General features: G+C 37.1%; 1 protein-coding gene across 1 annotated transcript; it reads left to right on the top strand.

Moving 5' to 3' along the window:
- The first annotated feature begins 4,984 nt into the window (after nucleotides 1-4,984).
- Nucleotides 4,985-16,980, top strand: LOC140236796 (neuroplastin-like). Its single transcript, XM_072316731.1, has 6 exons — nucleotides 4,985-5,066; nucleotides 7,600-7,887; nucleotides 13,635-13,958; nucleotides 14,444-14,746; nucleotides 15,584-15,713; nucleotides 16,846-16,980. The coding sequence occupies exons 1-6, from the start codon at nucleotides 4,985-4,987 to the stop codon at nucleotides 16,904-16,906; spliced, it is 1,188 nt and encodes a 395-aa protein (XP_072172832.1). The 3' UTR covers nucleotides 16,907-16,980.
- The last annotated feature ends 10,419 nt before the right edge of the window (nucleotides 16,981-27,399 follow it).

Here is a 27,399-nt window from a genome sequence, read left to right as displayed (position 1 = left end):
AAGTCAAAGATAAAGTTGTACGGTAAGTTACAAACTGGTTGGCCGGGTTTTTGAGCTGAGCTAGTACGAATACATATCAACATGCAACAACATGCAATGAATGGAAGAGGCAGGAATGCGACCGATCTACTGCACATATCATGCACAGTCCGTGCGATACCGGTATACCACCACCAACACCAGTACCACACGATACACCCTGTTTGCAGGTTGAATCGCATTTATTGTCGATCTCTTTCAAAGTCTCCGCCAGTGTTTACCACACACTGATTGGCTGCGTGTGGCAGAAGCCGGAATTAAATAGACTCCCTACCAGTCGTCGCAATTCTCCCCCTATTTAACCGTGCTGCGAATATTAATCAAAATTAATGACGTGCACATTGATCAATAAATGTCATGTAAAATTTTAGATCATTCAAGCCTTGAGATAGCAATTCAAAAAAGAAATGTCTCTTTTCTTTCATTTGAACGCCATATGTATCCTCTAGTCATTTTAGTAGACACACTGAACGGTGTCATGGAAATTTTGAAATAGGATTGCAACGGATATGAGATTTCCGTTTTTTGCCATTAAAGTTAATTGGCACTTAAAAAATTTTGATGGTAGCTTCGAGCATGGCATTGGATTTTCTTACAGAAATTCACTCAAAAGATCTAAAGCAAGTCATGTAGTCAAGCTGTATTCCATATTTCTACCCATAGGACCTAAACTATACTTGCTTCATATATTATTGTAATGAAATTCTCCGTGTTCATATTAAAACGAAGTTGATACAATGCTTTATTATTTCGGTATCACAATAATTTGAGTCGATTCTTAATGGTATTTCGGCAAAGGGCAGTCAAAAGTAAAATGATCAAAGGCAAACTGCAATCTCTAACAGATTAAGAAGAAAATAATTGTCAAATCATGCAGAACCGTTGATACCTTTGATGGAAATAAGAAACATAGAGAAGATGAAAATTAGGCCTTTATATCAGCTGTTTTCAAACATTAGTTTTCTGTTGAAGGCACTTTTGAGATATAGGACTTGCGTGATGCCGCAATTTTAACACTGGCTCCCTCGAATTTACATGTATACTTTCATAAAACACGTATAAGATATAGTCGAGTTTGTTCACATTTCCGCGTGAGCCGATCAGCTATAAGGGTGGACACATCCATTTGGTGTAAAGATTCTGAGTCTTTGGTGGGAGCTCAACACGTACACACACATCACAATTTTTTTTCTGTCAATATTTTCTTTTTCATATAAACAATATAGGCACCTACAAATTAATGCATGACATAGAAGATAACACAAATTTCATTGGCAAAATAAATTCCTCATTGTCTATATTACGAATGAAAAGATAAGGAATTTTGTACATAAAATATTTCTTCATTAAAATAAAATCTCTCTTCCTTTTCCCTGTCTAAAGCATATTGCTGATAAGGCCGATTTTCACAAATTATGCTCATTGCGCAAGCTCACCACCATGACGCCATTATGAGTTAACCTCTATTCCTGGTAAGAACAGTGAAATAAAAAATAAGTACCATATAAACAGAGCATCGGATCAATATTATTTCGATGCGTTTGGAATCCTGTTAATCGAGTACTCTATATCAACCAACCAATCAGTCATGCATATCGAATAAAAGCATTCTTTATATAGTAATACTGCGAGACCACATCATTTATATTATACTTTTGCGCGTCAGATCAGTGTTCTAGAATTTATAAAAGGTGTTCGGTGATCTCTTTTACATCATCCCCACGTTCCAGATGATTTTCACCTGACTATTCTGAGCATCGTATTTTGCGAAAAATTCTGGAACGCGTGGTATACAAAATCATGATGGAAATATCATGAATTATAGTCAAACCTGTCTATCACAGCGGCAACCCAAGGGAGACGAAAAGAGTGGCCATTTTAGACAGGTCAACTGACTTTTGTGAGCATTGCCTACATGTACATGTATCATCGTTGTATAGGATCTACATCTGTAAGCAGGACCTGACTAACTTTGTACATATATGCGTAATTGTGTATACGAATGCACACGTGTGTTTCATGCACAGTGAACAATGCCGGTGTTTATCAAGTTGTTGAAAATAAAGTACATGTGTAGCATGTGTACAGTCGTGAAGAAAGCTTTACACTAATAGTGCATTATGACTGAATGAGTGAAGAATGCAGCAGTGGCGATCACTGAACGTTGCCCATGAATGACTAGCACGGCTGCAAAGCAGAAAAAAACACGTTGAATTTGGTTCGGCTATACGGCTCCATGTGGGTCTATGGCTGCTATGACATGTTAAAATCTACCGCGGAGACAAACATTTGTTGCCGATGGCCGTGTTAGACAGGTGGCCGTTATACACAGGGTCATAAACAGGGCTTTTCTCTCGGGGGAGTGGGGGATTTTTCAGTGCAGGTGGCCGCTATAGACAGGTAGCCGGTAAGGCAAGTTTGACTGTATCTATGCAGATACGCGGTTGGTGACTGGGAAGGAAGAGGGTTCACCATCATTAGTCCCATTTTGCGAAATTTTCATTGGCTGCCTATCAGAGAGAGGATTGTCTTCTAAGCGCGTGATGGCAAATCTCCATCCTTTATCTCAGAGCTCCTGATGAGGCATCAACCAACCAGAGACTCCAACCCAAAGCACCTTCTGATCTGGAGATTCTCCCGCCTGAAACCCCTAGCAAACGGGAGACTCCAAGTTGATGTGTGCGAAGCGCGAAGTTCCTAGGGTTCTACATGCTCCCTGGTGCTATCTAAGGCTTATTTTTTCAACATACATTAGCAATAAGTAAGAAATCCTTTCCAACGGGAGACACAGAGCCAGGGCGGGAGAAATTAAATCTCAAGCGGGAGAACGGGAGATTTTGCAAAAATGGGTTTTCGGCGGGAGATCTCCCGTCGAAAACGGGAGAGTTGGAGTCTCTGACCAACACGCAGCGTGGAAGTCGGCGAACCAAGTACAGTTGGAGGAATCTCTCGATCAGCCGATCAGCATGAGAAGACAAAGCCTTCTATAATACATCTCAGGACCCAAGCTTTGGAATGCCCTCCCGCTATGGATCAGAAATGTAGATTCTTTATCATGCTTCATGATTTACCTGAAGACTTGAAGGGATGGTATGTTTCTGGGTGAATTGGGGATTCTGGTTTTAAACTTTTTACAAGATAATTAGAAACTTCTTATATAAAATATTAAAGAGCATATTATACAATTCTAAGAGGAATTCAAAGTTTACTTGGCAAAAATCGGTTTTGAAATGGCTAAGATATCCAGAAACATGGTGTCCTAATAAAAGGGGGGCCCCATATTTTATTAGAGCTATACTTTGTTTTACTTCATGACTTTGTTTTTGATATCTCAGCTATTTCAAAACTGATCTTCATCAAATAAACATCTAATTCCTCTTATAGAATCATAATATAGTATGCTCTTTAATATATTTCATATATAAGCGGTTTTTTATCATCTCGTTAAAAGTTAAAACCTGAATAACAATTTCTACAAAACAATAGCATCCCTTCAACTCTTGTCATATACGCTTTTCCAACATTAAGCCAATCCTTGACTCGGGATAATTGAAATTAATACCCCAACATCATTGACTGAACAGTTGAAGTTGGAGACAAAGATCAAGCGCCATAATGAGCGCCCTTCTAAGGCGGATACCGGCGATGGTGACACAACTTTGCTCCTGCGACACTTGCTCTGATCTTTGTCAGAGTCTCCAAGGACTTATAGGGTTGGTTAGGGTTGTCATAGGGATGTTTAGTTTGATATGAGGATAAGGTACGTTATGCTTGTGAGTAGAATTTATGTTTGGCTAAGCGTGCAGATATTTTATGGGAACATTGTCGCAGGAGTAAATGTCATGAGAGACCACCGGCGGTTTACAAGAAGCCACCACCACCACCATGACCACCACCACCACCACCACCACCACCACCACCATCATCATCATTATCATCGTCATCATCATCATCATCATCGTCATCATCGTCATCATGGTCATTATCACCACTGATGACAAACAGTTGATTCCGGTCAACGGAAGGGGGAGGGGTCTTGCCACCCCGCAATTTCGCAAAATATCTTTATCGCTTTTGTTGCCAGTCAAAGACCCCTCGGTAAACCGATTCTTTTAACATGGTATAAAGTTGAGCAGGGATATACATCCGCGGAAAGTAATTTTGTAACTGTAGTAAAATGTGTTGTACACCCCTCTACGTCTCCTGTTTGTACATGACATGCATTTTGCAGACTCGTAAACTGTGAACATAGATCAAAATGTGCCCCATGTCGATAACTCACACCTCGATCCCCAACCAAAGCAAAAAAAAAAGAAAAGAAAAAGAAACGAAACAAAACTCGCCAAAGAAAAAACGCATAAGAAAACAGACAAACAGACAGACAAACAAATAACAAATAAAGGAGGAATACAATGTTATCTTCGTTTTCAAAATCTAAGTCAGGGGGCTAGTGCAGCTCCGTAATTAACCGGTCATGTACTTTTGATTAATACAGAGATACTTTATCGCGTAGACAGTAGAGGGTCTGGGGTGTTCATTCAAGGATGATAATAAAGGGGTGGATCCAGGTTTATTCTACTTGCTTTTGAGGGAGCACGGCTGCTAATGGCTTGTTTTGAGATTTGTTGGCTGGAGAGTTGTTTTGTCATCGCTACGTAGCTCCTGCGACACTCCCAGAAACTGGGCTAGTTGGCGAAATTCTTATTTGTACGCCTGTCACGTATGCATGCGGTTAGCAGAGAGTGTGTGGCTACTTTTGTGTGCTGTGGGAGGATCTCCGCGGCGACATGAACATCAGCAGCATCCAATACACACACACTACCTCATCCTCGTTTGCACTCGGACTCTGTCTCCATCTAATCCACTCTTCGACCGGCATAAATCGCGGTTTCCACGCACTTTTCTCTCTTTTTCATCACTTGTGTAAATGAAGTCAAGATTCACAATGTATTTCAGAAGATTTGCGGGTCGATTCATCGCGGTGATTTTGATGTATTTCGCACTTCCGATATGCACAGCATCTAACGGTGAGTACAATACACACACCGCCTTTCTCCCAGAGATGCATGTAGTTTGGAGCTGACCGGCGGAGCACCTGACCTTATCGTGTGGCGTAAATGACATAGCTGCGATGGGGATACCTTTACATGCACAGCGTTTGACATTTACGGAGCTCTGCTTTCATCAAGTCTGTATACACATGATAGATGTACTCACATTTGCAATGCCAAATGGTTCTATGCGTAAAGCAGAGGCATACAGTGACGTTGGCGGTGCCCGATGCCCGGGCCCAGTATATAATCAAACGTTTTGATCATATTTTTATATTATGCCCTTAGACAGGACAGGTGAATCCATAAAATATTTGTTCATTGATGCCTGTACGCGCCACATTTTCCAGCTATTTGATACAACCGTCTAAGCCTTCAATAGACATTCATCATGTTCATGGGATTAATGTGCACAATGACTTTTTGTTTGCTTGTTTGCAAGGGGTACAAACATTTTTATTTATGTCTACTCACATTTCATGCCACATTCTGTCATTATTTGATCTGCACTATAGTTTATCTTAGTACTTTCCATATGTAGCTTTCTAGCTCATACATGTTTCCTTCTTATCCAAAAGTGTTACACACCAAGCATTTGCTATTTGAATGGAATTGTATATAGTTGTCTTACATACTTACAAGGATTCTGAGTACACGTATGTTGTTTACCATGTATGCATTTACTTCAATAGAAATGTACCTGAATAATCCAGCAAACATGCAGCGTTCTTTATCTATTTTGTCAACTTCTCTCCTGTTGAGCATGTAAGCTTGTTTTTGTTGGTGATGGCCACTTTCTTCTGATACATGATTATAATTTATGAGCTTTATGTCAGCCATTTGAGAACTGAAGACACTTGAATATATAAGCTGGAATCTTTTCTCTTTCTCTCTCTCTTTCTTGTCTGCAACATAGCAAATTAAATGCATATCTCTCTCTCCATACATACATGTAATATACGTACTGTATGTCTATTAATCAATCAATATCTTATATATACCTGTGTATAAACCATATGTATCACCATGTATATATACATATATATTCATATACATGTATCACATAATATTCTCTTACATATAAATATATATATATATATATATATATATATATATATATATGATTTTATATAGAGAGATAGAATGTGAGAGAGATAAATTTATAGATATATAAAATGTGTTCATTGAGTGATAATGAGAGCATTCATTTAACATTTTACACCCCCATTCAATAAGCCCTAAAATAAGAACAAATTCCAGGCAAACAATTGAAAAGTAAGATTGTATTAATACTGCAGACAATTCCAAATTGACTGCCAAAGGTAAGCTATCTCTACATAGGCACAATCCAGAGATAGCATCTTAGGCATATAAGTGGGCAGTTTGTTCAGATATTTAGGTAGACTTACCAATGATTATATTTGTCCTTTGATAAATACTTTCCCAATTAATACTTTCTTTGTTTTTGTATTTGTTTGTGTGCAATTTGCTTTTCCATGCTTGGTCTTCTTAGCCAAGTTATTTGGTTTAAAGGACAAGTTTACCTAAATGGTGGATTGAGTGAAGGTGCCACAGCAATATCAGTAGAACACATTAATTAGTGAATCTTTGAGAAAAATTGGACAATCCACTTAAAAGTTATGAACATTCAAAGTTCCTAAGGCACAATCACTGCTGGATGAGAAGACCACTACAGTTTATGATGTCCCATGCATAGAAAGATATAAGGGAAATATAAAGAGAATTTGACATTTTTTTTTTGAAAAAGTACACATTCCCTTGACTTGTTACTGGAACATGTTAAGGGTAAACTCCCCCTGCCTTGTGAAAGAGGGAAGTCATGTGCTCTTTTGTTATGCGAGAGGTCATGTGCACTTTTGTTATGTTAGGAAAGTGAAAGTATGTCAAATTTCATTTTCATTTTCTTTATATCATTCTATGCATGTGACATCACAAACTGTAGTAGTCTTCTCATCCAGCATTGGCACCACTGAAACTTCAAAAATGCATATCATAACTTTTGAATGGAATGTCCAATTTTCCTCAAACTTTCACTGATGTCTTCTACGAATATTGCTGCATTCTCTCAATCCACATGTCCTGTTTACCTTTGGCAGCAGTGATTAAAAATATGTTCAAGATATCACATGTGATGCATTTGAGTATATAGGTCTATTGTATCACAAAACATCCTACCATATACAATTTTTGCAATAAAGCCAAAATATAACGAGATATCAGTATTTTTCTCAATAAACCATAACTGTAGACAGCTTAGTTGGGAAGCATTTTTATTATAACTGTTGTTCACATTTTACTTAGCATCAATTTTACTGATTCAAATTTTTACAGTTGTTGTTTCTATCACTAACTCGCATTTTAGAACTATTTTAAAGCACTAATGCTGGGTTTTTGTTTCATCTGCAAATGGTAAATTATGCCTTTAAGGTGAACTTGTCCTTTAATTGCTATACAAAACACATGTGCACAATACATTTTTCATTTGGAGGCTTGGCAGTTGAGCCAGCAATCCAGCGTGGTCCTGAGGGGAACGACTTCACCTTCGAGTGCGTCGGCGAGAGGCCGCTCAATTGGTATAAGGTGCTGTCCGATGGCACGGAGATGGAGATCCACAACAACCACAGGTTTGATATCATCTACCACTACGTCCCTGAACAGCACCATTACATGGGCAGGATGACCGTCCGGCAGGCTACTGTGGCGGAGAGCGGCAGCTACGTCTGCAAGCTCAAGGGTGCTGGTTTAAGGCATTCCGTGGAGCTCTGGGTGTTTACAGGTAATTACAGTCAGTTAAACCTGCTGTAGTGGTCACCTACCTTATGTGGCCACTGAAAATCCCTCCCCCCCAAAAAAAAGAAAAAAAAAAGAAAGAAAAGAAAAGAAAAGCCATGTTAAAGAACCTATTCATTGCAGCCACCTGTCTAATGTGGCCAGCAGCCACCAATTTGTATCCCACAGCAGATTTTAACCTATATATTATTTTAGTGGCCACAGACTCATATGGAGCTGCAGATTTTTCAATGTCTTTTTCAGCTTTGCAGCTGTGCTGGTCATGCATGAGGAACTGTTAAAATGATCATTCAGGCATAGTAAAACATGCACTCTTAAAAAGCTCACTTAGTTGCTGTATTCATTTTAGGGTGCAATAACATGAAATCACAACATCTTGAAACATGTGCATAATAATACACACTTCATACATTTTCATGTATATGTGAGTGATACTCATGACATGTCTTGAAACCTGTCTAATGTGGCCACCTGTCTACAATCAGCCATTCTTTTTGTCACTCTGTGGTGGCTGCTATTGACCGGTTGACTGTAAGCCATGGCATGCTATGCAAGGGCCATGGAACTGGGGGGGGGGGGGAGAGTTGCAGCCCCCCAATTGGCTGTTAAGAAATTTCTAAAAAATGGTGGGGAAAAAAATCCCAAACACCATATGTGTATATATATATATTTTTTTTTTAAATTTTTTTTAAATTCATTTTCCATTTTCCACATTTCATACAAGTTTTATATTCCATTTCATTTTGAAAAGAAATGTTTTTTTTTTTAACACAATGGTCAGTTTGAAACAAAATTGCACAAATGTATAAGGACGTATAATTGACGTGTAATATGAGGAACCCACTAAAAAGCAAAGCTTGTAGGATGTAGGTTCCAAAAGTATAATATAGGCTTTTAGTAGAGTATATCAATGTCAAAAATGACGTAACATGCAAAAATACAAGATGTCGAGAATATTATAAGATTTACGGAATGTACAAAGTATTGTATGATGTTCATGATTACACTTATGGTATCAATGCTAAAAAAGTAGCAAGTTGATCAAACAAATGAAGTCATCTGAGTGAGGCATCATTTTGAGTATACAGAAATTTTTCAAATGATCATGGCAAAATGGTTAAACGTAGGATTTTAGAAAATTGGCTTTAAGATTTTGCTTAAAGGAACTTAAGAGAACTTGATTGCAACCGAACAAAATCTAACTCATTCCAGAAAGAAGGGCCGGTTGAAGTAATTGTCTTAAGGGCTAAAACTGTACGAACGGGGGAAAAATGATAGGATTCACTGTGTCTTGTAGAGTAAGTATGGATATCACTGTTTTTAACAAACATTGAGGAAAATATACTAGGAAGATCACCAGTATTCAACTTATACAAAAAAATTCCAACATGATACAAATACAAATCAGAAATTTTGAACAATTTACTTGAAACAAACAATTCATTAGTGTGATCAAAAAAATGTGCACGATTAATAATCCGCAAGGCCTTTTTCTGAATCAACAATAACAAATCAATTTTAATCTTTGAGCAATTCCCCCAGGCCAATATTCCATAATTCAAGTAAGGTAAATAATAGAGTTGTATAAATTTGATTTGATTTGATTTGATTTGATTTATTGGTTCCTGCATTATATCATTGCTTATGCAGTTACATACACATATATCATATACACTGTTGGTACCATACACATAAATGGATATACATAAACATTAAGTGCTAACAAGGTAAGTTTCTTCATTACCTTTAGAATGTACAGCAATACAGTTTCTTCGTTGCCTTTACAATGTACAACAGAACATATCAGTGATGCAATGAATAACGCAGAAGGGCTACAGCTTAAGCATTGCTTGATTTGCATGCAGCCCTCGTACATAATACATAACATATAGGAAAATAAGGGGAGAGATGACTTGCATAGAGATAGGATAGGAGAAAGGAGAGAGGAGAGGTCTGTCTGCTTTCACTATACACAAAGTTAGATCACCTGGATCACTGAATAGTAAAGCATAGCAAAGTATTTTCTCACCGAGGTACAGGTGAACACTTACAGGTCATGGTCGGTTACATAACATTACGCAATAACTTCTGAACGGCGATAATTCAACAAGAGAATTTCACATACGATACAATTGCAATGACATTATAAGATCACTGATATCCAGAAAGCAGCGTTGTCTTTACAGCTTTCTTGAAAGAATACATAGACTTTAAAATTCGAATTTCTGAAGGAAGAGAGTTCCAAATATCAGGTCCAGTGTGTCTGATAGATTTCAGAGCCATCACCGTTTTAGGATTTTGTAGATGAAATTTATCAGATTGCCTTGTGGGATAAGAATGTATATCCTTGTTTAACTGAAATAATGGGAGGAAAGAAGATGGCAACTGACCGTTGTACAAACGAAACATAAAAAGTGAATTTTGCAGAAAATTAATATCATTTACCTTTAGTGTTTTTAATTCTACGAACAAAGGATCCGAATGGTCCCGATGGCCTGAATTGGTACATATACGTATAGCTTTCTTTTGTAGAAGCAATATACTGTCAATGTGACTTTTCGCAGTTGCCCAAACAATGTTACAGTATGAGATAGTCGACAATATCAACGAATTATAAAGCATAAATAAAATATTCTTTGGGACATAATACTTAAGCTTACAGAGTATACCAACGTTACGAGACACTTTATCTGAGATGTATTGCACATGAGCATTCCATTTCATATTTTCACTGATATATATTCCAAGGAATTTGACACTTTCTTTTTGCTCCAATGATATACCATCCACCATTATATTCAAGTGGCGCATTTCATTTTTATTCTTCTTATTATGAAAATAAATAAAATTTGTCTTTTTTAAGTTGAGTGACAATTTATTGCTCTTAAACCATGTAGATAATTTCGGCAATTCAGTTCTTAAAAGCGACTGAAAATCAGAATTGGAGCAAAATACGTTGGTGTCATCGGCACACTAGAAATAGTAGTGGTCCCAATATGGATCCTTGTGGGACGCCACAATGTATGGGTAAAACTTCAGAGTTTACCGATTCATAGTATACGTATTGCTGTCTATTTGATAAATAATCTTCAAACCATTCCAGTGGAATGCCACGAACTCCATAACAATGTAATTTGCGTAAAAGGATAGTGTGGTCAAGAGTGTCGAATGCCTTGCTTAGGTCCATGAACACACCAATGACATGTTTTTGTTCAGCTAGGGCAGTCGACACTCTGTCATACAACTGGGCTAGTGCCATATCAGTAGAGTGAAATTTCCTGAAACCATATTGGTCTTGGTTCAGTATATCATTTTGTAACAAAAAATCATACAGTCTGTTATAAACAAGTCTTTCTATGACTTTAGAAAGACTAGGAAGAATAGAGATAGGTCGGTAATTCGAAACAAAAGAAGAGTCATCTTTTTTGTATATTGGAATAACTTTTGCAATTTTACATGCGTTCGGAAATACACCAGTTGACAACGACAAATTACAAATATGTACTAAAGGTGTCAATATACTCCCAACAATCTGTTTCAAAAAAGACGTGCTCATTTCATCATGACCACATGTATGACTAAATTTTATAGAATGCACAATATCAAGGATCTCTTTAAAATCTGTTGGTTTGAAGAATAATGAATTATCGTTTGGCGTGCCCAAGTACTGCGAGAAATCTGTCTGTGTATGATCAATCTTAGAAGCTTGACTAGGACCTACATCAACAAAATACTCATTAAAACAGCATGCTACATCTTTAGGATCACAAAACGTTTGTCCATTATTCGTAATTTGAGATGTTGACACCTTCTTTTGCTTACCAATGACGTCATTAATAACCTTCCAAGTGGCTGACATATCTCCAGTAGCATTTTCAAAAGCTTCCGTATAATACATTCTGCGGGAAAGCCTGATAATCTGTGTAAGTTTATTTCTGTATAATTTATATCGATTAACATTATCATTATCAGGATGCCGTAAACTATTTTTATATAAAACATTTCTTTTCTTAATGGAGCGAAAAATTCCCTTTGTTATCCACGGATTTTTGATTTTTTTATTGCTTTTCTTTTCAATTGTGGGGATATGTTTGTTAAAATAAGAAAGGAATATATTCCAGAAGGTGTCATAAGCAATGTTTGGGTCTGCAGAAATTAATACATCATCCCATGTTTCCGTAATTAAATCATCGTTGAGTAATGATATATTTTCTAGTGTGAATTTCCGCTTCTTCTTACATTCTTTCTGCTTAACATGAGAATTCTGTGTGTCGCCACAAATGAAAAATATGGGTAAATGGTCTGAGATTTCACTATACAAAAGACCAGATTTCGAATAATCTGTGTCAATATTCGTAAAAATATTATCGATCAACGTTGATGAAGTGACAGTAATTCTCGAAGGCTTATCAATTGTAATATTACAAAAATTTGCTTGCAGAATATTGCAAAATTTATTTCTAAGAATGTGCTCTTCTTTCAAGAGATCAATGTTAAAATCACCCATAATATATACATCTTTGTTTTCTTGATTAATCAGCTCTAATAAGACATCAAAATTATCCAAAAATGAATTACTATCTGTATGAGGGGGCCTGTACATTACACAAAGTATTATATTTTTTCTATTATACATATTAATTTCAACACATGTGCAATCAAATTCATTTCCATTGTACATCAAATCAGGCCTTTCTTTATACGATAATATGTGTGATAGGAACAGGGCGACTCCGCCTCCTCGTCCGCATTTTCTATCAGAACGGACAAGGATAAAGAGAATGCAATATTGGCTTTGGGAAGAGATATTTCAGTTTGTGAATAACTCCAACATTTTTACACAACAATTTACATAAATAACCAACACGTACCTTCCATGAAAGATTACTGTCAATATAAATACCTAAAAATTTTGTTGAATCTATTTGGTTTAACTGTAATCCGTTCACTTATACTAAACCTGGAAGAGATTTTATTGTGTTACTGAAAACCATATAATTGGTCTTATTTATATTAAGCAACAATTTATTTGCCCGAATCCACTCAAATACCAACTGAGGTTCATTATTCAAAGAATATATATATATATACATATATATGAAGAGTTTGTTCGCAAAAACCGATAAGTCCATTTTTGAAGGTTTTGAAGTACTGTCTCTGTCATAAAGTACAAAATGATACCTTTTAAATGATATATTGGTCACTACATATAAACATACTTTTTTGAAGTTATGGTCAAAAGAAGCAACAATTCTCTTATTATTCTCTTTATATTTCTTGACCTTTAATCGCAAATATCTCCATTTGGCAAATATGGACTTATCGGTTTTTGTGAACAAACTCTTCATATATACATATATATATATCTTTTTTATACTTGTCATTTTGAACAGTGGATGATTATTGAGGTAAAGTTGTGACATGCTTTGCTTTGATTGCAAGTCTATCAAAGATATCACATCGTTGTCATTCTGACTTCGATACCACAGCAATATGAACCATCAAGACACATGCATATATCCCATAGTGACAAAGAGAGACATAGATGTACAATGGCATAGAATGTAGACCAACTGCTTTATATGTATGTTATTCCAAAATTTCATACATCTATGTCTGTATCACATGTTCTGTATATACCCATGGAATGTTACATGAAATCTTTTATAGGCCAGGATGTTGTGGCCAAGAATATTGGAATGCCTCTGTGACATTTTTATGCCTTCGTTACAGTGGCAGCATATAGAAATGAGCTTCCAACTAGGACTGATCATCAGGCGAGTGTAGAAATTGATCCCAGCATGCCAGAGCTCACACTGAATGAGGACCTTGTTCTGTCCTGCACGTTCGAGAACGCTACGGCGGGTTCGCTCGTGTGGAGCGTGGACAAGGGGGAGGTGAGGGAATCTCTGCCGGCGGGGGACGAAGACAGTCACGTCCAGGTGCTCGACAATGGCACCCTCATCATCCGCAAGATGACGGAGAATGATGCGGGAATCTACACCTGCACTCACTTGGGTGACGAAGGCAATCAGACTGCAGAGGTGAATCTTGGAGGTGAGCTCATGGAATTTCCCATTTTTACTCTTTAACTCAAACGTCCTTAATATTTCCATCCATTATACTCCAACCATGCTCAAGTAATGACCAATTACCATCTGACAGGAAAGGATGAAATAATTATGATTTTTTTTTTTGCTTTCTAGATGTTGAAAATGTAAAACCAATGTTGAGAAATTTCACTCCGTGATTGAGTACATATGGCAAAATGAGGAGTAAAGTGACACATCAATGATGGTGAAGATTTCTTTTGAATTGGAAGGAGAAAAGGAAAGTTACAGAATTTTGAAGATCATCATGCTATGCAAAACACCTACTAAATAGGGCCTACTAACTGTACGTGGCATGTTCTATGAGGATCAATAAAAACAACAGCTTACAAAAGTATTGTAGAACTTGCACAAACTCATTGCCAAGGATGGTTTCCAAGGTTTAATTTCCTCCCGAAAACATCGTCCTGTCTTTTTCTGATCACTGTGCAGGCCATATCAAGCTCACTGCTCCCCAGTCAGTCAAGTTCACTGAAGGCACTGACGCCCGCATCAAGTGCGAAGCCCGTGTCTCTGCCACTGTCTTCCTGCCCCACATCGAGTGGCAGGTTGATGGGGAAGACGTTGGGAGCGCCTGTGCCAATCGATGCTCCACAACGGAAGAAAGCACTTCCGATGCTGTTACCAGCTGGTTGAAAGTCGCTGAGATCACCAAGGAAGATCGTAAGAACTACTCGTGCATCGCCTCCAACGATGCTTCTAAAGAACGGGAGGACATCCTCCTACGAGTCCGAGGTTCGTTACAATCTATAGAGGGAGGTGATCGAGTCTGATTTTATCTTTCTAATGTATCTAACTCTATATTCATTTAGAAGCAAGTGGAAAAATGTAAATAGTAAATGCATGGGCAACTTAAAATTGACCATTGTACTATAAACACAGAAACAATGAAATTGAATGTCAATTCATGATTTTACCGATGAGAGTTTTGATGTTTGTATTTTGAAACTCAAAAGAATATAATTTGTTTTTATATTCCCAACAGGTCAGGAGAGTGGGATATGTGTGGAAATGTTAGTTTTGCAAAATATTCCCCCATCCCATAGTTCCCCTGTAATACCTATGTGGTTTTCACTGATGGAAATTGAGCCATCCCCATGACTTTATTTAATCTGTGGAGGCGCTGTGGCATAGTGGATAAGACTCCCGACTCCCAATCGGAGGACCTGAGTTCAATTCCCGCCCAGTGCTCATGTCCTTGGACAAGATGTTTTTACCCATTATGTCCCTCTAGACCCAGGTGTATAAATGGGTACCTGGCAATGCTAGGGTAATAATAATAGCAAGGCCCTCTGGTAGAGCAGTGTCAGCACTGAAGAGGCTGCCCTGGATAAAGAAGATCCTATAATAATGATAATAATATTGATGATGATCATAATCATTATTGTTATTGGTATTATTATTACTATTATTATTATTATTATTACCATTATTATTATTATTATTATTATTATTTTATTATTATTATTATTATTATTTTATTATTATTATTATTATTATTATTATTATTATTATTATTATTTTTATTATATTTATTATCATTATGATTATTATTGAATCCTGTGCCAGCAGACCGTCTCGCAGCCCTGTGGCCGTTCCTTGGCATCTTGCTGGAAGTCCTCATCATTGTCCTCGTCCTGGTCATCCACGAGAAGTGCAAAGGAGGAAACGACTTTGGGGAGGAAGATGAGGAGGACCTCAAGTGAGTTCTTGCAAAATCTTTTGGTCTATGAAAGTAAAAGTCTACCTGTGTAGGTATTGGATCAGTTTAGTCACTTACAAAGTGATGATGGACAAAAAAGTTAACCTGATAGAGAACAAAATCTAGTATAACTGAAGTCATTTGGTATTGCCAGGTACTGAATACACTGTTATTTTCGCGTACAGATATTTTCGCGAATGAGGAGGTCACGGACATTTTCACGAGATGTTGTTTTACGCGAATTGACACAGAGGCCTACATAAGCACACTACTACCTTAGTGCATGGTGACATTTTCGGGTTTTGTTGAATTCGTGGTTCAACTGAGATTCGCGAAATTAAACCCTTGTGAAAATAACAGCTTATACAGTATTTAGAATGAACCTATATCTGATGCAAGGGCCATGGAACGTTTTTAGTGTGTGTGTGGTTGGGAGGGTGGCAGTGTCAAGGGTCAATGGTACTGAGATGGGTCAATATAAGTCAAGATTATGACATAATTATGTGATTTATGAAAGTAGTAATTGTATAGTTAGGTGTCATAAAGTGTTATTATACTCTGCAGATTCCAATCATTTCAGGTGCCGAAGTATATTCATGTTTAATTTTGTTAATGAAGAAATTAGAACAAATCTTTTTAATAGGATGATCTTTGTACAGTGTCAAATGAGTCCAGTCTATGTATTCTGGTCATAAATATTGACATGATCAGTTTAGGTTTTCAAAGATAGCAGAAGTTGAACATAATTATGATTGCACCCTCCACTCTGTTTATGTTGACTGGCCAAAATGGATATAAGCAGCTTTTTTTTCCCCTCTCTGAAGGTTTGACTAATCTGTGACTTTAATTTTAGCTTCATTGCTTTATACTGTGCACCACATAGATGACAGGAGATCAAAACATTGATTAAGTTGGTCATTTTATGAACCACACTTATCTAAGAAAGAACTGAAGTTATGCCTCATCAACCAACAGAGTTTATCTTGTCAAAGACCATTATAGAATGAGTAGACAAAGTCAAGTGCAATACAAGGTTCCAACAAGGGCAGTAGAGTGTCATTTTCTTGGATACTACATGCAAGGACTTTGGAATATACCTGACATCTTTGCTGTGTTTTCGATCACTTTCCAGGAAAGAAGTGAAGCCGAACATGGGCGACAGTGACTTGCGCATGAGAACCACCAAACAGTGATAGCTTATGCCTCTTTGAGGGGGTCACATGACTGGAAGCTTGATATGCCGGACGCTACAGGGCTACCACCATATCTAACCAAGTATATATTCTCCACTATTCTGTTAATATATGAGAGAAAAAAAAAGGTATGGTAATTTTTCTGTAACTACACAGGTTCTGCCCAAGTTTCTTCCTCACGTGGTAGCGGTATGGAATATGAGATAGATAGTGTGGCCTAGAAAGCTGGTGTGAGATCTGTAACCAATAAGCTCGTAGAAAAGGTAGTTTGCTAAACGTAGAATTTGAATTTATGCTTGATATTGAAGAAATGGTATCAAGGTGTCACAAAGGAGAAATAATGTCGAGATGGATTTGCAGAAATGCTTGTCTTTGTTTTTTGTTTTTTTACTATTGACTATTCAATTATTCTTCAAGACAAAACAAGGAGTGTAGTAGATGTGTCACATGGCCCAAGTACATTTATTTTCTGACCATGATTCTTGTAAGGATATGAGAATAGTTCCGAATACATGCCTGAAGGTCATATGACTGATAAAATCTTTATCCACAGCCATCCTGGAAAAATGTCTCTCTTTGTGTATATGGTCATCATTGCTTGTTTGCTTCAGTGCATTATTTTGAAAGCAAGGGGTCATCACAACTCACACCATTTTCATCTGAATTGCCATCTTGTGTATGAGATACACACAAATCAGGTGATACATTTAAAGCGTTTTAACACTTCATGAAATATGTCATATGGGGGTTCATTTCAAGGCTTTTGACTGGTTTCTTCCATTGTGATTCAATACATAAAGAGTTTCTGCACTGTCCTGTAGCTCAATACACACACTCTAATGATAATCTCCACTGATGTGATTCTATGTGAATTGCATGTGAGAAGGTAATATTCTCATTGATGCGGAGTAACCAAAGGCATCCCTCAGCCTTTAGAGGAGGCTATTTTGGCACTCAATTAGATTGAGTTGCCCTTTGAATGCCCAAATTGACAAAACCATTGATTTAATTTGCTCCGCAGCGTCTCCAGTCATTAAAGGAGACCTCCGGATGATTTTCAGATTTTTACATTTGAACAACTATAAATTAGTTATACTGAGGACAGAGTTTCAGAATTTGTGATAATTGGGATGAAGAATAAGAATATTTTCAAAATTTAGAACAAATTGTAATGAACAAGGATGACGACATGGCAGTGTAACCATAAGAATGCATGAGTTGGGGCTCAAGGAAGCAGAACAAAAGAAGAAGGCATGCATAGATTATACACAGGTGAACTCACGAGCAAGCGGTATTGTAATGGAATTACACTGCTACATGTACATTTCTAAAATATGTGAACCTTCTATGTCATCGTCCTTGTTCAGTGTAATTTGTTTAAAAGTATTGTTTCTCTGCTCAAGAACCACAATAAATTTCACAAATCTATACATGGAGTTGTCGATTTATGCACTACATGATGTGAAATTATGAAAATCGTCTGGAATGGCCCTTTAAGGCTTGCATGGAAACCCATGCACACCACCAAAGATAGTAGAGATAATAAGATATGAAGGCGCGCGATAACAATGGACACAAAATGGCTACCCTACATGACGATACAAAAGAGAGCTAAGTACAAACTCAGTACACCTAGAAACATAATTCATTTCCAAAGACAGTGGTATTTTTATCATCTTAAAAGGATTTAAAAATTATAGTCGTAGCTTTTTTTCGATTAAGGGGATTATTTTGAAGAACGAGATTTTAGAGTAATAAGGATTATTTCGTGGAGGTAAAAATTTGGCAACAACATGATCTCACAATCAAAACGCTTGATAAACAACAACAACATCTTCAAAGACAGCGCGTCTCAGGCAAAGACACACATCACCTGAGACGCGCTGTCCCTGAAGCCGCTGCTGATGTTTATCAAGCGTCAAGGCAGCGCGTCTCAGGTGATGTGCGTATACGCTTGAAGACCGCGCGCTGTCCATTTGTTTTGTACATGATTAGCGCGCACTTTCGTGTCTTATTAGTTAAGCGTCTTTGCACACCACTCTCCTTCCTGGAGGCTTATCTTATTAAGCTGGATTGCTTGTGACAGCAGCTAAACTGTACCATCCAATACGAAGAGCAAGACATGACTGTTGATGTTTTTGTTGTTTTTCCAAACACCGGTAGCAAAAAAAAAAAATAATAATAAATAAAAAATCTTGTTGAAAAAGGGAAGCCGACAAGTAGAGCAAGACATACTATTGCACATTGCTTGCCATCTGCCATGTATTCCAACAAATTACAGGGGATGATGAATGTAGTCCATTCGTCTCCCTTTTGGTTGTTAATTGCTGAGAAGGTGCTCAAGCAAGCCTGCCCTCTATGTTTGCTCTCCACCAATCCAATGGACTCTCGGCCAATCACTGATCTCTCTAGATCATTTCAGACAATGCATGACCTAGACATTCACAGAATGCATTGCTGAGAATCCATTGCCATGCATCTACATGTGCCAGCCTCACTAATTCAAGACATAACATATGCAAGTCACTGTGTCGACTCCTTTCAGTTTTAATCCAGCTCGATTGGGTGCAATTTGTTTTCACATGTGCAATTGCTTATTTGGCACGGGAATGGTTTAACATACTACGTATTTACAGGCACAGTCAATGTGCAATGAATTGCCAGTAACAGATCCCGTCGACGCAACATGCATGATTTGTTCTATTTTTACGTAATGAAGAAATGATGAAGAAATGTGTTTCAGTTGCATGATTGCCTTGGTGGGAAGGAATTGATGGACACCTGATTTTGAGGGATTATAAAATACAGTAGATATGATGATCAACTATAAAAGGCAAATACTGTTAAATAGAGTTGATGCTTTAGGATAGTTCAATGAAAGCACTGTACTTCATCATCAAGTATTATTCTTGTTTAAAAAAAATGAACTGAATGTTGACATGGATATGCATTTAAGTGGTATGAATATTGCAGTTTCATATAAAGCATCTTTGATTTGTAGGTATGGAGTGTAAATTGAGTAGGTTGGATTAAGATACTTTGTACCAGTATTTTATCTCCCAGTGATTTCTTATTCCTTTTGTATTGTAAGAAGAGATATGCACACCATTGGTTCCTCAGTAGTGATGGCAAGTTGTTATACTGTAGCAAATGTACAGTGTTGTAAGTCAAAGGCATCGGTGGTATAGTAACTGTTTCTTGTACATGGAAACAGCAGGTTTGTGCACCCATTCTGTGGTGCAAGGATATTGTTATGTGTGCTCATTACATGTGCTGCATTAATGTATGTAATTATAGTGTAAGTTGTTGCTTGTACGTGAACTAATCTTCTCATTAGTGCTCAGTCATCCACCAATGATGGAAAGGATTGACTGAATGAAAAAGTAGCTAAAGGAGAAGAAGAGGAGGAAGGAAAGGAAAAGAAGGAAGGATGAGAATGAGGAGGAGGAGGAGAAGGAAGATTTTTCCTCGCTCAACTCTTTCCTTTCTGTATGCTTGGTTAAAGGTATCTTCCATCGTGCTAGGCCTACCTGACAAAAAGGATTTCATATGTGAGCTTCATGATGTCGTTTTATTATTGTGTGGTATGATAACCCCACTTTTGTGCAAGATCCCATTCTTTCTCTCTTTTTTTCAGTGCACATTCAGGCTATCCGATTCCATATGGTGGGGCATGTGTGTGTATTTGTCTTGTTGTAACTCCCGTAGCACGATCTAATTTTGCAGAGGTGTTTTTAAATACATGTAGTAATAATATTCCAGTACTAGTTTATATAGCAGTTGAAGTTGCCAATTTTATATACACCTTTTGTGCTTGTTGGTGTGTGAGTGAGTGTATGTGTGTGTTTGAGTATACATGTGTACCAAATATTTTGTGTGTTTGTGTGTGAGAATGTTGTAAAGTTTTAGATGAAGCCACTGAAATACACATCCACCATCAATGATGAAGGGTGTGTCAACTTTATACCACTTGTTGCAGTTGGGTCGTTCTTGTCTTGTGCAATATTTTACTTTTCCCATGCGTTTCCCCACAAGCAGTGGTGTTACGAGCAAGTGTGCTTGCTTTTTACTCCTGTGTAACATATTGAATACAAAATTGGCAAAGATATATAATTTGATCTTGTATATTTATGTGGAGTTTTAGCCCAAAGTTTTACTTTCTGATTGTGCGCGCAGTTGACTTGCAGATATATTGTATATGGGTATATTACCCCATACTACTGATGCACTTTGAACAATGCCCTTGTATTTGACGTGGTAACGATTCTTAGAGACGTCAAGTATACTAAGAATGATAAACACATCTGGAGTTGAATCCCAAGCAGAAACTGGATTAGCATTATTGAACATGTGGTATCGTTATTTTAAGAGACAGATTATTATGTTAAAATTATGTGAAATAATGTATAATCTTCATTCGTCTCATTTTGATAACAGCAAGGAAAGTTCATACTCGTTGATTATGTAGAGAAAGCTGGGATGGAAGTGCAGCTTTGGTGAAGTATTTACTCATTTTCCCATCCTTTTTTTTTTTTTTGAGTAAAATCTATCTCCATGTAGATATTATGATACTATTATATTGTGAACAGGATGGAACATTTGTCAAACAGCAATGGTAATGCACAGGAATACACAAGTGCGTGTATTCCTGATGTACTAAGCTGTTGTATGACCGAGTTAACTTGCACATATTTGGCAGATACAGAATTGTTTGGACTTTCTGCAACTACTGGTACTATCCTGTTAATGTTTAACTTGTTTGTTGGGATTTTCTTTCTTTTTTTTGGGGGGGGGGGGTGGAGTGGGATGGGGATATTTAAATGTGAGAAGTGTTTATTATTCGGTGACATATTCAGAATCACATGATTAATTGCTAGGCATTCATCCAGGAAGTTCTTCATGTAGCTTTGTGCATATGTGTATGGTATGATTAATCATAATAAACTAATGTTGAAATGTGTTTTCTGTTGTCATTTTTTTTTAAATAAGCCATCATGCCAAGAAAACTTGCTGTAATACAGAAACATACACCCTCTCCTGGAACAAACCATGTGCTGCTGTTATAATCAATGGACAGATGTCAAATAAATTAAACATGTGTGCAATACCCTCAACAGACATCAGCAGTGGTTTAATTACTTGTTGTTTTCACAGCTATTAGTTTTATGCTGGTTTATACCAGTAAAGAAGCGAATGTTGTCCATTGGACAGGTCATAAGAAAGATGACGAAGACTCGTAGCTCTGGCCACTTTTTCTTTTCTTTTTTAAAGGAAATTCCTTGTCATCAGACAGGTCAGCATATAATGTAAAACCAGAAATTTTGCAGCAATGAAGCTTTGCTGAATTTCATACGGAGCCAAGATACATGAAAGTAAAATGCACACGAAAGAGTCTGTCTACACGATACGTTGAATGCCAGTGGTGATTTGGAAATGTTTCACGCCCCCCCAAAAATAGCGCCATCAGCTCCAATTCACAAAAGTTTCATGTTGCAAGTGTTACTCATTTGCGGTACCTAAAAGTACACTGTACTTATAAAAAAGACAGTTACTAGCATACCAAGAGGCTGTAGAAATGATTTGTACCATTCCATTTATTGCTGATCCACACTTCGATGTCCACATGAACCGAAACCAGGACAACACACAGATAATTGATTGGCATCAAAAAATACTATTTATACACTCATAATCTCTTCCAAGTTAGACCGGCATGTTACACATGTTCACTTGCAGTGACCACACTCGCACAACATAATTTGATTCACTGACATAAATCACATAAGACGTATTTTCCCCACTAACACAACACATTAGTCTACATCATTTAGTATTTAGTATAAGGTATGTTCATTAAGGTACAAGAATAGCAAACTATCTCAGTATCACAATTGTTGTAGAAAACAACACACAAAGGAATGAAAAAAAAAATTACATTGCAACTGATGAAAACAAAGAAACCCTCCTTTCTTCAAAAAGGCTTTACAAGCATTTTGTTTTTTCCACATTTGCCTAAACCAAGATTGCTGGTAACATAATACAACGCAACAGGAGAATCCTTTTCTGTAGGCACAACAAAGTCTGACAATTGTCATATCTGCAAGAGTTTAAACTTTAAGCAGAAGTGTTACTGTTTTAAACATGTGAAAATTCTTGCAGTCCAGTACGCATCATTTCTCGTTGCTAGAGTGGAAAAAAACAAACAAAACAAAACAAAACAAAAAAACAAACAAAAAAAACAGCTCGCCTATACATGTGCGGAGCTTGAGCGTAAATGAAGTGCGCACTAGCAGCATAAGAATCAACATGGTGATACAGACGACACTGTATGGCGTTCATGAACTTGGGACTGTTGGCACTATCCTCAATCTACCATTCCCTTCCATGATTTGTCCAAAAGATTTCTTGTGCCTCTCAGAAATGTTAGGATGGACCATTTCATGGACTTTCAAAGCCAGTCATGGAAGAAAAGAAGATAATTTTGTCTCAAAAGTATGCCAATCTATTGATTCCAAGACTAATCACGACCCCGTGTCACAAAAATATCTGGATGTCTGACAATGAGAATAGAATAGTCTGTGGCAGAGTACAGGTACTCTTGTGCAGTTACAGTACATTCTTCCTTATGCGGAACAAATGCTTTTGTGAATATAAATAGGTTGAAGAAGGGACATGTCTGGCCTTTATAATTGCAGGAAGCAGATATATCATTTCATCACTTTGTGTATTATACAGAAATACAAAAAAGACCTCATTAACATGATACAGTACAATATTTTTCATCACTTTGAGCAAGTTCAAAATCAGAATGATTTTCCTTCAGACAGATCAAAATGCCCAAACTCATTCATTCAAATATCACCTATGTTGTCTATATTATGTAGATGCACAGGTCGCAGTGATCGGCTGTACAAAATTGGACAACTAGTACAAAATTAGAGAATGTCTCATTCAAGCAGTATAAATGTGAGCGTGTGACTGACACTATCCTTAATATCAATGATGACGTGATGACATGTAAATACCGAACATTCGTGGTTGATGCTGAGTTGATACACAATGGTTCTGAAACTACAGTGTAGCCACATATGAGGCAAAACAGTGTTTAATACACAGTCATGAACATTGCAAACTGCTGCTGAACAATTACTTTGCAGAAATTCTGCATCAGGATAGACTTACCCGAACACCAGCATGCTACCATAAAAGTGCATAAATCACTATTTGACGGTAAAACATGTGCAGATTAATTATAGGATCCCACCAAGTTGTCCAAAATCAGAATCATATTTGTTCTTATTGCAGCTGATCGACAAATTGCCCTCCATCGACGTAAATACATACCAATTATAGTGCAGTGTTTTGAGTGATGTTACTGATAACAAAATCACATGCATACACATACTGAAACATCTGTATGTATTTACATTGATGAAGAGCAATTTGTTAATCAGTTGCAAATATAAAAAAAAAAATACTTGACGCATTAATGATTAATTTGAGTAATATTCCTTGTCTACTTTTATGATCACTTCTCATTATTTTCTTGCAAGTTAATAAAAAAAAAACAAAAAAAAAAACACCCCAACATAGTAAGGAGGTGCTACAGTTGAACCTCTCTTATCTGGCCTCCCTTTATCCGGATCTCTCTATTATACGGACGCAATCTCGCCGTGATTTTTTTTTTTTTTTTTTTAAAATAATTACGGGAGGAAAGGGGGATTCCCAACTCCTTGAGAACTCCTACACAAACACACATGAATTACATATTACTTCCAACATTAACATACACCTTTATTTTGGGGTCTGTTACTGAGTGTAACAATGAAAAGGTTGCAGTATACACATTACTACATGTGGTACTACAATGGGCTACATCAGTAGGACCTACATGTGTATGTATATGTACATGTATAAAGCATTGAGTCTCCCGTATCCGGCCAAATCCCTTATCTGGATGAGCCCCGGTCCCGACTTGTCCGGATACGAGAGGTTCAACTGTACTTCTTCTTTCTGTTCGCCTTGATCGTGGCTATGTCATCAGTCTTGAAAATGCAGGTGGTAACATACATGTAAAGGACACACTGAGCGTATGACATTTGTGACAAAGTGATCGTCACTTGGATAATGTTTGTTTATGCACAAATATTACATACTTACTGCAGAAATCTTCCGATGGATTTGACGGCAAATCATATTTTTCTGGGTCAGCCTATCGCTGACTCTCACCCTAAACGGTACATGTATTTCAGTACTTTCCTCTATTTTAACATGATGTATACCATGGTACATGCAAGTAATCTGTATTATAAAGTCAGGTACACAATGTCTCAGAAGTTTATGACGGCTTGCTCCATCACATACTCAACATTGTACCTACTTTGTAAGTCAAACATCAGAGCCCTTTTTCATATACAATCCTATAGTATGTGATTTCAATTAACCACTGTTACGTTACCCCAGTGTCTTCTCAATGCAGCCACATACATGTACAGCACAACTAGACTTTGTCAATTTGTGTATTTAAAGTGATGATACACGATAATTCCTCGGAACATGAAAAAGGCACATAGTTTACAACAATTTGATGCACAAACAAATGAAGCACTAATCGTACAAATCTACCATGGTACCCCGATGCTTCACAAATACCTCAACAAATCTTATTACAGCCATGTCTGCATGAATTATCTAAATTTTGGAACACGGCAGCGCATCTTGCAGCTAAAAAAACCCAAACAACTCAACCATTGCATGAGCGCTTTATTCATGAACAACACTAATAAAGGCAAAGGCAGCTCATTAAGAGTCCCAATATGTTTCTTCCTGTCATCATGAATGTATGAAAAGACCCTGGTTTTATCAAGATTGTATCTCACATGAACCTATGGCTACTTTAATCATTCTACAAAGTATCAGATGACTCTTGATTAGCTATGTAATTGACTAACCCATTGTGGACGAGATGATTTTGCTATAACAAGCAGTTCCCACAGACACAGGTCTGCCTGAGTATACTTGGGAGCAGTCTTCAATAGGTTAAATGTCTATCATTCAGTCGCATGTTACACTATGAACATGAGTCAGCATGATAGCATTGAAACAGGTGAAAACTTATCCACCTAAAAGGGTTACATCAGTACATGTTAGACATTAGTTAAAATGCTGGGGGAACAAGAGCTATTATATGTACCAAAGATAGTAGATAACAAGATAGGAAGGCGCGCGATAAAAATGGACACAAAATGGCTACCCTACATGACGATACAAAAGAGAGCTAAGTACAAACTCAGTACACCTAGAAACATCATTCGTTTCCAAAGGTAGTGGTATCTTTATTATCTTAAAAAGATTCAAAAATTATAGTCGTAGCTTTTATTCGATTAAGGGGATTATTTTGAAGAACGAGATTTTAAAGTAATAAGGATTATTTCATGGAGGTAAAAATTTGGTAGCAACATGATCTAACAACAATCAACTACACTTGATAAACAGCAACAACAACTTCAAAGAGAGCGTGTCTCAGGTGATGTGTGTAATACGTTTGAGGACCACGCGCTGTCCATTAACTTCAAAGACAGCGCGTCTCAGGTGATGTGCGTAATGCGCTTGAGGACCGCGCACTGTCCATTTGTTTTGTACAGGATTAGCACGCACTTTCCTGTCTTATTAGTTAAGCGTCTTTGGTATTTACCATATATGGGGGGGGGGGGATTTAGTTCTTAAAAATATCATGAGTTGGATATTATTTGTGAATTGAACAACGCGCAAGATTATTAAGTCTAATCCCAACACCAATAAAACACGTACATATACATGTACCTGGTAAGCAGTAGACAGTAAATGAACAAGGTGCGTGATAATACAGTCGTACTCCAAGATTGCAAATTTAACCACTTGCGAAATTGTCAGAAAGTCGAGATTCAGAGAAAAACTAGACTCACTAATTATGTGGTGCATACAGTACACTAATTGCAGAGCAATACATTTGGAATAGAAATACTCAGTTGTGATATCGTGCACACACATATGACTGATTTCTGAAGTAATACTTGTCAAGGTTTACATGTTTACTGACCTGTATGTATACTGTGATTAGATACCTGCAAGTATTGTAAGCATAATCCATGTCAAAGCTCGCTATAAACATTTCTAGATACACACATTCAAAAAATAAACAAACTTGTTCATTGGCTTTCCTGTACAAATTACTGTAGATCAGAATTTGATGTTTCCATTGAAATAAAGATGAAAATGAAAAACATGCATGTCTCTGAAACACAGTTTCAAAACAGACACTAGTATTTCTGTTTGATAGAAAGCAAAATTCTCTTGGAGGGATTCTAATTTCAACAAAACCCCCCCCAAAAAAAAACCCAAACAAAACAAAACAAATATACCAGCACTACAGAACAGATATCTTATCATAAAACATACACATTTTATAAAGCAGTGCATGCATTGTATGTTTGCTTTATTGATTAACATTTCTC

This window comes from Diadema setosum, chromosome 13, assembly GCF_964275005.1.
Source record: "Diadema setosum chromosome 13, eeDiaSeto1, whole genome shotgun sequence".
NCBI lineage: Eukaryota > Metazoa > Echinodermata > Echinoidea > Diadematoida > Diadematidae > Diadema > Diadema setosum.
The sequence above is the reverse complement of the archived record's forward strand: the minus strand, read 5'-3'. Positions and strand labels throughout refer to the sequence as shown.